This window comes from Pipra filicauda, unplaced genomic scaffold (genome assembly GCF_003945595.2).
Source record: "Pipra filicauda isolate LSUMZ 115617 unplaced genomic scaffold, ASM394559v2 scaffold71_size5581439_pilon, whole genome shotgun sequence".
Lineage (NCBI taxonomy): Eukaryota > Metazoa > Chordata > Aves > Passeriformes > Pipridae > Pipra > Pipra filicauda.
This window is the reverse complement of record NW_024104887.1, coordinates 1,857,339-1,870,002: the sequence shown is the minus strand read 5'-3', so window position 1 is coordinate 1,870,002 and position 12,664 is coordinate 1,857,339. Positions and strand designations below refer to the sequence as shown.

The following is a 12,664-nucleotide window of genomic DNA, read 5'->3' as shown; positions in this document are numbered from 1 at the left end:
CAAGGATTTGCAAGAATCTCTCCTTTGGTAGTTCAGTTTTTATATGTCAGATGTGACATTAAGTCCTTTCCTGTACAGAAGTGAACTTGCAATCACTTTTACAAAAGGGAGGACTTCGGGAGAGATCACTGGGTGGGTTCTCACACCTGGTGTCTGTTATTTTCATTATCTCAAATAGAGTACCTGATGACTTTAAGCCAAAATGCCACACTTGCACTAGGAATGGCTTACTGGAAGCTTGCCAGCAAGCTTGTCACCAGTTATGTCCTAGCTTTTGTGGAGATGGAAAAGGAAGATGTCAAAGCCAGGAAGACTGAGTTCTGTGCTGCAGCTCTGGAAGAGAGTTTAGTTTTGTTAGTGTGTAGGTGCATATTGTGATATCAAATATTAGAAGAGCCAAGCATTTGAGCACAGATCTGTTGTGATTGTATCCCCAGTAACATCCCTGGATCTAAAAGCTGAGGGTGACTGGCCAACAGCGATGACAGGTTACAGAGGGTGAGTCTTTTCACATCCTGGGTAATCTGGCTCCCATTTAAAGTTATCTGCACAGTGTTTCCTTTTTTGGGCACTTGGTTCCAATACCAGCAGTGGTAGTGGGAGAGTGTAGACAGACTGGACATCTGTTTAATGACAGGGGTTTGGTAGAACTGGCTCCACAGCCAATGTAAATCAGGAGTGTGTGCAGGGACTGTCAGAGCCAGTCTTAAATGTCCTTTTGGGACAACTGCTGGGTTGTCCAATAGTTTTCATTTTAGTGGGAAATAAAGTATAAACAATTTAAAGTTGGTTATTTTCAGAGGAAGGAAAGGGAAGATTGGTTCTGCTTGTGCCCACTGACTGATGGTTAGTAAACCTACTGTGAACATGTAGGTTTGTAGAGATGAGAGTTTTACTTTCTCAAATTTTCCCCAAAATGTGCATTGCATTCTGTGTCACAGCAGGAGCTGACATATCCTCAAGGGTCTGTCTGCTTGCTTACTTTATCAGTCTGCCTCTCTTCTCTCCCCATCCCTGGTGGGAGCAAAGCTGCTGCTTTCCCTGCTGCCTCAGGACAGGGGTGGGTAGGGAAATGTGGCACCACTGTTCTCTGTTTAAGCAAGCACTGATGGTTCATGTTGGTGTGTTAAAGCAGCCACATGTGGGGAAAAATGACCCTGGGGATCTGTCTTCCTTTGATCAGTTTGCTTGCTCCCATTTTCTCCTTTACCTGTTACAGGGAGTGGGAGGAGTGCTCAGGTGAGAACTTAAGATTTTGGTAGCAGCAGTCATAGAAGGCAAACTACAGAATATAAAATCTGTGGTAAACCTGGCTCTGTTCTTTCTGAACCAGCCAGGCAATGGAATCACCTTCTCCAGACTTGTTTAACCCCTCTCTTCTCCTGTCCATAAGCTCACCAAGACAGGATCTGTCCACTGAACACTCTGCTCACCTCAGTGGGGCCCACACAGACTGAGATTTTGGCATAACCAGGCAATACAGCCTGTTGGCATCTCTCCCCTTGGCTTCTGTTCAGTTGTGTTTTGGGGGTGGTTTTTGGTTTTTGTTTGTTTTTAATGAAAGTGCATCCTTAAAATCCCTCCCTCCCTGCTAATTTATCCCCCCTCCAATGTTATTAGATAAAGTGTGTGCTATGATTTGTTAGTGTAATAAATAGCTCCAAAAGAGCGAGTCTGGAATGAGCTCAGCCTTTCACTGGCTCTAGCAGGAATGCTCAGCTTACAGCAACATCAGGAATTGTTTGCACACAGTCATGGAGATCCAGGAAAAGAACAGATAACAAGAAGAAATAATTTGCTGTTATGCTTCATTCACATGTGCTTGGCTTGGCAGCTGGCTCTTTTTTTTTTTTAGTAATGGAGATGTCAGTTAATCATGTTTGGTGTTTGAATACATAAACAATAATTCTGAATTAACCTGAGTTGCCTCAAATTCCCCGAGCAAATCTTTGCTCTTGTCCTCTAGGGATTGGTGCAGTTTTAGTTGTCTTTATTACTCTTAGTCTTTGCCTTTCTGAAAGACTTATCTTTTTATTTGAGGGTGGCTTTTAGGCAGATGGGATCCACCAGAGGCTTTTCAAGTGAGGGAGGACACGTGTTTTCAGTGATTGCTCAGGGGATGGAGCACAAGGTTGCAGAGGACCCTTCCAGGTCTGCCAGATGGACACCTGGCTCTCTGCAGTCTGGTCATTTCCTGATGGTGCCTTTCTTTAACTTCATTAAAGTCTATTATAGCTTGAAGACATTTTTGCTTTTCAATGACTTTGTTCCAAGGCCCTTTCTGCCTCTCCAGCAGTTGCAAAATGTGACTTTTAGCTTTCCATTAGAAGAGTTAGATAATGTTTGCCTTTGGCACATTCTAACTCAGACTTTTTCCTGGAGATGTAAAAATTGCATTAAAGAGATGAAAACCCCACCCTAATATTGTAGAACTCATCTCTTGAAGTCTGACAAATGAATGTGGAACAATTAACCTTTGCTTTAGTGAGAATGGAGCTTCCCAAATAGTGTTAATTGCTGGAGTTCTGTTAAGTGAGGCTGGCTTTTTGCCTTTCTGCAGGGGAAGAAGGGATGGAAACAGAGGAATGGAGCAGTTGAGCATTTTTTGCCTGGGAGGAATTTCTGCTGTTGTTTTTTTTTTCCTGAGAAAATTCTTTGGGCAGGGGGGGCTTTGTCAGTAGCTGAACTCATTCCACCCTAGATGTAGTTGCTTTCTGAAGAAGGTTGGTAAGAAGGTGGCTGTACTATATGTCAGTCTAAATAAAAAATAATTAAAACAAAAAATCCTCTTAATAGAGGTATTCTGCCCTTCAGCCATCCTTCTGTCTCCTAATTAGGATTGTGCTCTTCAGTACAAAAATGTAGTGATAAACAAGGCTGTTTAAGGGCCGGGATAAACTAATCATGTCCTTTCTTCAGCATCCCCCCTGCACACTCCTGTCCCAGCCCTGCTTGGCCAGCCCAGAGCTGCAGAAAGCCTTTAACCACCTGCATGAGAAACCATTTCATGAGAAGCTCCCTGGCCAGGAGAATTCCAGCCTAACCCCTTCTCCTTGGGCAGAGACTGCTCCTTGCTTTGCTGCCACAAGCTCTCTGAGCTGTTTCAGTGGCTGAGACAAAAGCATAGCTGCTGTGAAGGCATGTGAGGTGTCATGAAGGAAGGATTCCTGCCCTGTTTTTCCTGGTTAACCATTGGAGCTCTCCCATTTTGCAGGGGCTGAGAGGTGCAGCGATGCTCCTGTGTGGACTTCACAAACAACCACCAGACATAGTCCTTTATTGCAAACCAGGCAGTAAAGAAAGAATGACCCTATTCTGTAGCTCTGCCAAGGCAGGATTTTTCAGGAAAGGTGTTTTTAAGTGTTCCATTGCCTGCTTGCAGCTCCATCCATAAGGAGACCATCAACTGCTGTGTCATGACCAGAGAGTGTAGCAGTACAACAGAGCCTCAGACCTTGCATGGGAGTGTGGGAGTGATGGATCTCTGTCCCTGTGGAGGTCTGTGACAGGCAGTGGGAAGTGCAGTGTTCTGGTTGTTTGCAGGATTTAAGAGACAAGAAACCATTTAGGACTCCTGGCTGGAGCTCTTTCCTTGCTATAGGAGGCGGTTGCTGAAGAGTGTAGTGACAGGACAAGGGGGAATGGATTCAAACTGACAGAGTTTAGGTTAGATATCAGGAAAAGATTCTTCCCTGTGAGGGTGGGGAGGCCCTGGCACAGGTTTCCCAGAGAAGCTGTGGCTGCCCCATCCAGTGTCCAAGGCCAGGTTGGACAGGACTTGGAGCAACCTGGGCTAGTGGAAGGTGTCCCTGCCCATGGCAGGGGGTGGAACGAGATGAGCTTTAAGGTCCCTTCCAAACCAAACCATCCTGTGTTTCCGTGATTTCCTGGGACTGCAGTGAAACAAAGAGGGAAATAAATAGCCCAAAGCGACTGCCCTGCCCTGTGGCCACATGAACCCTTTGAGGCTCTTTGTGCACACACCCTCCTAACCATTCATTTGGGCTGAGGCATTGCCTGGCCCTTGTCTGCTGAGTGCAATGTCTGTCATTAAATAGGAGCTGTAAGTGGCCTGTGGTGGAGCAAACTGTGTTATTAATGTGGGTGGACTTTGTATCCAAGACAGCCCCAGGAGGGGATGCTGTAATTCCAGGCTTTCCTCTCACACCACCTCCCTAGGACATTATTTTCTCGCTGGTGCCTGACAGATAAATGCACAGCAATGTCTTGCATCAGCAGGGCTGTCAGACTCATTGCTGTGCAATGCTGACTTGTGCTGTGGGGATGGGAAGGCACAGAGATAAGTGGTTGGATTAAAAGAAACTATAAAAATTCCTGTAGCTTCACACACAGAGGGCTGACCTGTAATTCGTGGCTGTCTGTCTCTCCCCTCACCCTGAAAGCCAGTTCTGGTACTCCCAGGTGACATGGTGTTTATCTGATCAGATGAAACTGCTGATGGTTGGATGGCACCAGAAGTAAGTTGTATTTATAGGTAAACCTGACCACAAGCTACACCTCCAGCTTCCCACCAGCTCCTGACCACTGGCCCCAGTAAGTGATGGCCACATTTCCCATAGGTGTGTGCATTTACCTCCTTGTAAATGACCTCCAGGTCATTATTTCAGGTGATCTGTAATGGCTGGACCCACATCCCTGTGCTGCTGCCAAAATCACCCTCTGTAAATCAAGTGTTATACAGTAATTTTCTGCCATCAGTGCTTTTGGAAGACCTAAATTATGTGTGGTGGGAAAACACAACTCCTGCCTCTCTCAGGTTGGGCTAGAAATAGGCTCCTTGTCTGAGTGGATGAGTGTAGGGGAGGAGGAAAAACCCCTCCATTTATCCTCCAGGGAAAGGATGGCTGCTCCAGTTTACAAGCTGGATACAGCCTGCAGGTACAGCTCAAACTGGAGCAAGCAGCACTTGTCCACTAAAGGGGATTTCCAAGTTCTTGTTGGTATCATCCAATAACAGGGTGGAATAAGCTGATGTGCTGCACACGGGAAGTAGTTGAAGGTCCACAGGGTAAAAAGCAAGTGTCCTGTGTCTGCCCTTTCCCCTCATCCCCTTCCTTTCTCTTCCCACAGGTGAGCAGTGGGAGAGCCTCCCAGCTCTGCCAGGGCTCGGGGCAGGAGCCCTGCAGGGACGGCGTGTCCATGTGCCAGGCACTCAGTGTTCCCACCTCCACCCTCTGCTCAGCAGCACTGTCTTGTGGAAGTGCTTTGAAAATAACTTCAAGGGGCAAACTAGAATTTCAAGCGGGGAGCAAACATCATCTCTGTGGGGATGTGCTCAGGCAGGCGCCTCAGCCACTGCTGACCCCCGAACACGCGTGACGTGGTGGGGGACAGTCCCTGCTGGCCTGGATGACACAGAGAACTTTGTGTTTCTTTTCTCACTGAGCAGTATTGGAGGGTGTTGAAGCAGAGAGTTGCCCACAGGCCTTGGGGTGATGGCAACTCCCAAGAGGTTCTTGCTGGGAGCAAGAAGCTGCTGTGGGGTGAGCAGGGAGTCCGTGAGGAGAAAGGGGCAAACACAGGCTGGAGGGGCCTGGCTCACAGCAGCCAGATTGAGACATGGCCTGCTGCTAATTTGGTAAACAGTTCAAATTATGTATTTGCAGCTCCGATGAAGACAGTGACTGGAAGGATTAACATCATTGTCTTTTCAGCCCTGGGATACTGGTCTGGATCCAATTTTGTCATTTCGATGGGAGGAGCACAGTGTAAAACGTGATGTTAGTGATAGTACAATTGGCAGGATGTCCTTCCATGGGTGCACGGTGCTGTTCTGACTCACCAGTTAAGACTCAGACCTGCTAAATACTCCTGACTTCGTTTTCTTGTGAAGGTCAAGCCCAAAACTGTCTTGTGAGACTACTGGATGTTTCATTGAGAAAGGGACAAGTCAGGAAGATGGTCTTTGATTTGAGCATTCCAAGAACTCAGAGGAGTGTGGCTCCAAGGCTGCTCAAATCCAACTGGAGAGGATGGGCCACCACAAGCTTGTTTAAAGTTAATCAGAAGTGTTTTTACCTGAAGTGGAGAAACCTGGAATGTTGATGCTGGTCAAAATACTCCCCAAAACAAACAAACAAATCTAATTTTACTGTGTCAGTATTGTTTCCATTTGTTTGAGCTTCAAGAAAGAGCTATTTTTAACTGCTTTTTGGTTTATTTTTGTTATCGTTAGTTATTTGGTTTGAGTTTGTTTTTTTTTTTTCCCAAAAAAACCTGTTAACACTTTTTACATTTGGTAAAATCCCATTCTCTTGGGCATGAATAATCTCAGCAATGGTTTTGGTAAGGTAACTATTAAAGGCGTCTCAGAAAAGCTTTGGGAGTTTTGTTCCTTTTTGAGCAAAACTTGTCAACTCTAAAAGCCATGATGTGTCTGAACTGAGATGGATGTTAATTCTGTGCTGTGTTGGGCTTGAACAAAGGGGTGGGTTGCCCTCTCCAGTTTGTCCTTGCCTCACTCTGGACACTTGGCACGTTGATTAATTTGTGACTGATTAATGTGCCAGGTTGAGAGATGCAGACAGGTTCTCCACAGAGAAAATCTGGGATGTTCTGGGAGGAAATCCTCTGATCTGCAGCTTGATGGTGGCTGTTGTGTTAATGCCACAGCAGCCAAGCATGGTTGGCTGCTGTTCACACCTGGGTTGTGGATAGTGGTATCCAAGCCAGGCATGGGCAGGAGGGGTGGCTGTGTGCTCCCATGAGTTATGCCCTGCCATTGCTAACCTCCCTGCCTTGTACCCTCTCCCAGGGTGATACCTCTGATTTACTGAAGGGTCTGATAGAAGCAAATGTTCTGTTCTGATGAGTCCATTCCACACACAACCTGCCAGCTGGCTTCTTCCAAAAAGCATCACTTATTTTGGCGGCATTAGCAGATTATCAGGGCTCGATAAATCTGCACGTCGGAGTCGGATGAATTTTCTGGGCTCTCCATCCATCAGAGTTTCTGCCTGCCTGCCTGCCTGCCAAAAGATGGGAAGCTCAACAAGAGGGTTCAGTGCTGACATGTGAGTGTGACAGCCTGATATTGGCTCTGTGGGGAGCCCAGGCTGTCGCAGAGCAGATGTGTCCGTCCTGGCTTGGGGCGGGACGTGTTGCTGTATGGCAGGGGTGTGTTTTGTAGAGAGGATGGCAGAATAATTAATGCTTGACAGAGAAAGTAGAATGAGTTGCTCTGGAAGCAGGGAATCACGTGGCTGTTTGGGGGAGTGTTGGACCTGAGCTGCACTTTAGAGCCTTGGCTGATGTGGAGCTTTCAGATGGGAGTGTGACCTGCCCTCTCACTGCACAGTTTTGGTGTTGGCATAATCAGATAATGTGTTTATCAGGTCAATAGGGATAAGTTTTTACTCTCCTGTATGGAAACACCTTCCTCAAATAGTATTGATGAGGATATAACTGAGTGGTCCTTTATGTGGGCAGAGGAGTGTGACACCCCCCCAGTAGATGCCCCAGTCACACTGATGGAGGGACTCATAAGGTTCATAAGGTTTACATGAGACTGTGGGGATCATCTGGCTTGGTAAAGGAAACATGACTCAATATCTGGAATTAAGACTCAATAAAAATAAAATTGAGAAGGCACACCAGCAATGGTAGGTTCTTATAAATGACATTAAGATTAATGACACCTATATTGAGTTCAACTTGCAGCTAAAGAAATGTATTAGAATGACATTAAATCACTGCATTAATATTAAGGGGCTACATCTGTATAAACTCAAGGCAATCAAAAAGGGGACTGGCATTTGACTGTGAGTGATTGGTAAAGAATTCCACTGTTCAAATCAATAACTTGCCAAGTGCCCAATGCTGAAATTGAGTCAACTTTTTACCCTGGGCACAGTGTAGGACCAGAAAGCTTCCTTGTGATCCTTTTCCTGCTGGCAAATATTTTTCTCTATTATATAGCAAAGAGAACAACATCATCAGGGTGTTTTTTTTTTTCCATAAGCAGCAGCATTCTGAATCCCTAGTGAGAGAAATTCCAGACTAACTCAAGCTGCATGCTGCAGCCTCTCAGGACTTGAGGTAGGACCCAGACTGCAGAGCTGTGCTGGTTAGTCCATTAAGGTGCAGTTATTTTTAGCCTGGGAAAACTCTCTTTCCTTTGCATAAGCAACTTTCAGGGATTCACAGTTGGTAAATCTAACAACCCTGCCCTGGGATTAACAAAGCTGGAGATTTCTGCATTTGACTATCACTGTATTCTGTAGGAGAATATTACTCTGTTGATACCTGTTGATGTTAAATTTAATATTAAGAAAATTACTAACTGCAAGTCATTCAGGATGAAGTGGCAAATTGAATTTTAAATGTATTTTTAAGCTTTCTTCCTTGAACCTAGGCTCTGGCAGAGATAGGCTAAAAAAGGTTTAGATCATATGCTGATTTACTAGAAGTAGGAACCTTTAGAACCACCCTCCTACTTTTTCCATCTTCTTTTTCTCATCCCAAGTGTCTAAGTAGGGGTGTTTAGTGCAAAGGCAGAGGCAGCTGCTGCTCAGTGCCATGTGCTCTCAGATCAGTGATCAAAACACAGCTCCAAAGGTTCCTGACTTATGCCCTTCTCGAATCTACTCAGCACGCTGGAGACTTTAATTATACACATGGGAGGAAAAGGTGTCATTTATTCCTAATTTTCCGTGGAGGGGGAAAAAAAACTGTGCTGGAGGAATCCTGGCAGGGAGCTGAGCCCCTCTGCCATGCATCTTGCTGGGAACTGCTGTAGGAAGTGTAGGTAAAAGTGGAGGCTTTTTCTGTGCAAAACACCTCTATTTTGAGCAGTTCCCTACATCCTTAGCAAACCCTGTGTGGGAGCAAGCTAAAGGAGCAATGAGTGCCTTCCTGGCTCAGCTGTCCCTTTGATGTCTTATCCCAGCAGTGCCCAGAACTGGCACCTGGAAGAGCACAGGGCTGAAAACCTGTCAGTGCAGATCATGGTTCTTCACACAAGGCAGGTATGAGCTGTGCCTGCAGGGCTTAAACTCCTTCCTGGCCTCACAAGTAACTTGCTGCAATTAGTTGACGCCTTGAAATATGTTTTCATTCTATTTGCTCTGGCATCTTCCAGGCAGGCAGTCCCAGAAGTGGGAGCTCATCAATTTGCTTGTAGTTATCGGAGAGACAACTTTAGTGCTGGGAGAACTTGGTGTGAGAACTGTCTGCTGCTTTCATTAGATCTGAAACAGAAAATACTGATGTCCTGCCCTCCTTTCCCCATGCTTGTCCCAGCTTCAGTCCCCTGCTGTCCACGCTCTAACCCTCAACTCCTTGTCTCCGACAGGTCGGTGGGACGAAGACGGGAGTTGTTCGCTACGTGGGAGAGACGGATTTTGCCAAGGGGGAGTGGTGTGGTGTGGAGCTGGATGAGCCCCTGGGCAAGAACGACGGGGCCGTGGCTGGTACCAGGTACTGTGTGCTCTGAACCCCAGCCTGGGGCATGGAGGGTCCCACACACCTCCTGGGGTGGCTGGGAACAAGTGCCCTCGGAGCTGGGAGGAGAGCTAGGGCTGTGCTTGCTTGGACATTGTGGGCTGGGAGGAAGAGTCCAATTTTGAGCCTTTTAGGCTTTGGGGTGGCCTTGCAGGGAGATCAATACAAACCTCATTGCTGGGGCATTTTAAAGCACAATCAGATAACATCTGTGAAGAAGGAACCTGAGTAGCTTCAGGAAACAGGAGAGAGAGTAAGGAGAGAAGATAGCTTACAGTGGGATTTAGTTTTTGCTAGAAATTGATTCTGTGATTATATTAGCTCTGCTTTCTCCCACACGTGTCCTCCCATAAACTTTTTTCTTGTGCTATATTTATAATTCACCCTGTCAGAACTATAGAAGACACAGATTTGACTCTTTTCTCCTCAGCTTAATATTGTTTTATTCTGTTCTTTCACAGGATAAATTCCAGAGATCTGAAAAAACAATTGGTAGTTGTTTTCTGTCCTTGTGCTAAATCTATAATGTGACAGTTGTCTGCTGATTGATCTTACCACCTCTGACTCCATAGGCACCTCCACTATCTTCTTTTCCTAAAAAGGCCCTTGTTAGTACCTATAAAACTATGTAGGGACATCTTGCAGACTTATTGGGAAGCTGTTTCTGTTCCTGTTGAATTTAGTTAAGGGAATGACCCCAGCATCAGATCTTGAGCTTGGGGATGTTCAAATACAAGTTATGCAGCAGCACTTTGACTCTGCTTCAAATGCAGGTGGAACTGATTCCTTGTCCTTCACAACTTCCTTCAGTGGGAAATACTGTTGGTTTTCTTGGAGCTTCTTAAGGCAATCTGGCTTAAGAGGAGAGATTTAACTTTGAAACTGAGGAGCTGGGAGTTCCTGCCTTGTTACATCTCAGGTTCTGTAATAAAGGTTTCTTGTGTCTTGTCCAGCAGCCATGTGCTTTCATTTTAATTAAGAGAAATGCTGCCTTGTTCAATGTCAGGGCAAGACAGCAGTAAATGAGTGGCAGCAGATGGCAGAGTTCCAGCCTGTTCTCAAAAAAGAAGAACCAGGATGGTAGAGAATAAATCATGGAGTGAATCCAAGTCCCTGCTTTCTTTATCAGACACTTCAAATTATCTCTAAGTTTCATTTTCAGGGTGCTCAGAAATGATTTATGGTCTCTGTGCATGTGGAAGGTGTGAAAGGCAGATCTGAGTGCAGGGGTGTTCTCTGTGCCTCTCATCCTCACACCCCTGTTGCTGTAGTTTGAAAATTCAACTTTTGGAAGTCATCTGTCTTCTGAAACTGCAACATCTTGGCTGAGGTTGTTTTGGTGTGTGCCCTGTGTGCAAAGGCTTCTCCTTTGCCTCTCACTGTTAAGAGCAGGTTTGCAGCGTTGTCCCAGTTTGTCCTTTGAGCCTTCATCCAGCCCTCTGATTTCCTTATGGCAGTGCTTTGGAGAAGCCAACATGGTAAAACCAACTCCCTTGGTGCCTGCAGGCACTCCTCAGTCAGCATTCCCCACGTTTGCTGCGGCCACGGGGAATTCCTGACGCTGCCCTGAGCTTGTCCTGCCGGGATCCGCGTGGGCAGAGGCTGTCCAGGACTCTGGAGTCAGTGCTTTGGTGGTGGTTGCCATCTAGTGAGCAACCCTGGCCTGGCTGCCCGAGGCCAGCACTGGCTGCTGCAGCAGCAGCTGCAAAAGGAGAGTGGAGCTCAAAGAGCTGACTCGAGGCACTAGACAGGGGTGGAAGCAGGAGAGGCACGATGGAGCAAAGGGCACTGTCACCGTCTTTGCTGCCCTGGGCAAGTCCAGTTGAGTTGGTGGTGAATTGGCTGAAATTTGTGGCAGGTCACTTGATTTTGCTGCAGGTCCAGGTCTGGATGTGCAGCGAGGGAAGGCTGAAGGGAGCTGGAGGCTGCTTGCAGGCTGTGGGTCAGTAGCAGTGCCCCAGAGGACAGGGCATCACTGTGGGGAGCCCCTCTGTACATCACATGGGTGCTGATTTGCACTGAGATTTGCTGCATCTGCTTTCCTGTCTGCACAGGAGACTACAGAGGTGCTGGTGTGGTTTGGTTGTTTCTTATCCACAAAACCAAGCAAGTTCCATGTACTCATCTTTAGTGTATTATCCTTTGCCTGCTTATTTTGCTGTTCTTCCTTCTCTGCTCTGCTCTCTTAGGAGCCTTTGCCCACTAAACTGCTCAGAACTTTGCTTTTGCATAGTCTGTGACATGTCAACCTTGGACACTGAAGCCTTTTTTCATCTATTTCAAAATTTCCTGTGCTGTTTCCCACCTGCAGTTTTGCACTGCCATCACAACATCACTTTTTTTCCCCCTGTTTCCTCTCTGTAATGCGAGTCTGGAGCTCCTCAGCACTTAGTTTTCAAGTAGATTTTTTTTTTTTTCTGCCAAGTGTTCTGGACCCAATTCCTGCTTCTGAACTGTAAAAGTTAATTGCAACCACTTCCAATCTGGACTGAAAGAAAATGAGCAGACGTAGTGAAGCAAGTTTGGGCTTGCAAAGAGCTGTCAAGGGGCTTTTGAAGTGCCTTTGACACTGTTGTGTAGCACCAGCCTGTGCTTACACCAGGCAGACCTGTGGAAGGGGCTGTTGCCTGCCTGCACCTACTGGAGTTTGGGAATATGATGCTGAGCAAGGCTTGGCTGGTTTGTAAGAGGTCAGCCTGTGGTATGGCTGGTTTTCCAAACCCAAAGGCCTGTGTTGGCAGCAAGCTGAAGAGGCTGAGAGATTTGGGATTGTAGAGGGGTTGTTTAAAGTTTGTTATAGGGGAAAAAAATGGGTTTGAGCAGATGTTTGAAAAGGAATTTTATTTTCATCTGGCTGGAGATCAGGCTGTTCCCTGGCCTCCAAGTACACAGGGGTCTGCCTGTGACACAGCTGTATGGCTGCCAGCACTTAAAAATAAAAGGGAATTAGAGAAACAGCTGCTCACATCTGGAGAGGGAGGACTTGTGCTAGTAAAGCTGGATTTGTGTCATTTAGTCATTAGAACCTGTTTTTTATGTTAACATAGGACAGGCTGTTTTATGACCCAGTGTTTAGTCCTAGCCTTGCTGTGGAGCCTGTGAGAAAGAGCTCTTACAGGAGAGAGCTTTCAGTGTTGGCTGCTCCCCTGAAACAAGGGGATGTGATGCTGGACACAATCTGGTTTTCCTTGCTGCAGTGCAG

General features: G+C 46.4%; 1 protein-coding gene across 1 annotated transcript in view; it reads left to right on the top strand.

Moving 5' to 3' along the window:
- The window catches only part of CLIP2 (CAP-Gly domain containing linker protein 2), a 59,974-nt gene that overhangs the window by 21,861 nt on the left and 25,449 nt on the right, over nucleotides 1-12,664 (top strand). The window contains exon 3 of the mRNA XM_039389297.1: nucleotides 9,314-9,438. Within this exon, the coding sequence (XP_039245231.1) occupies nucleotides 9,314-9,438 (125 nt within the window). The remainder of the gene's footprint in view (nucleotides 1-9,313; nucleotides 9,439-12,664) is intronic.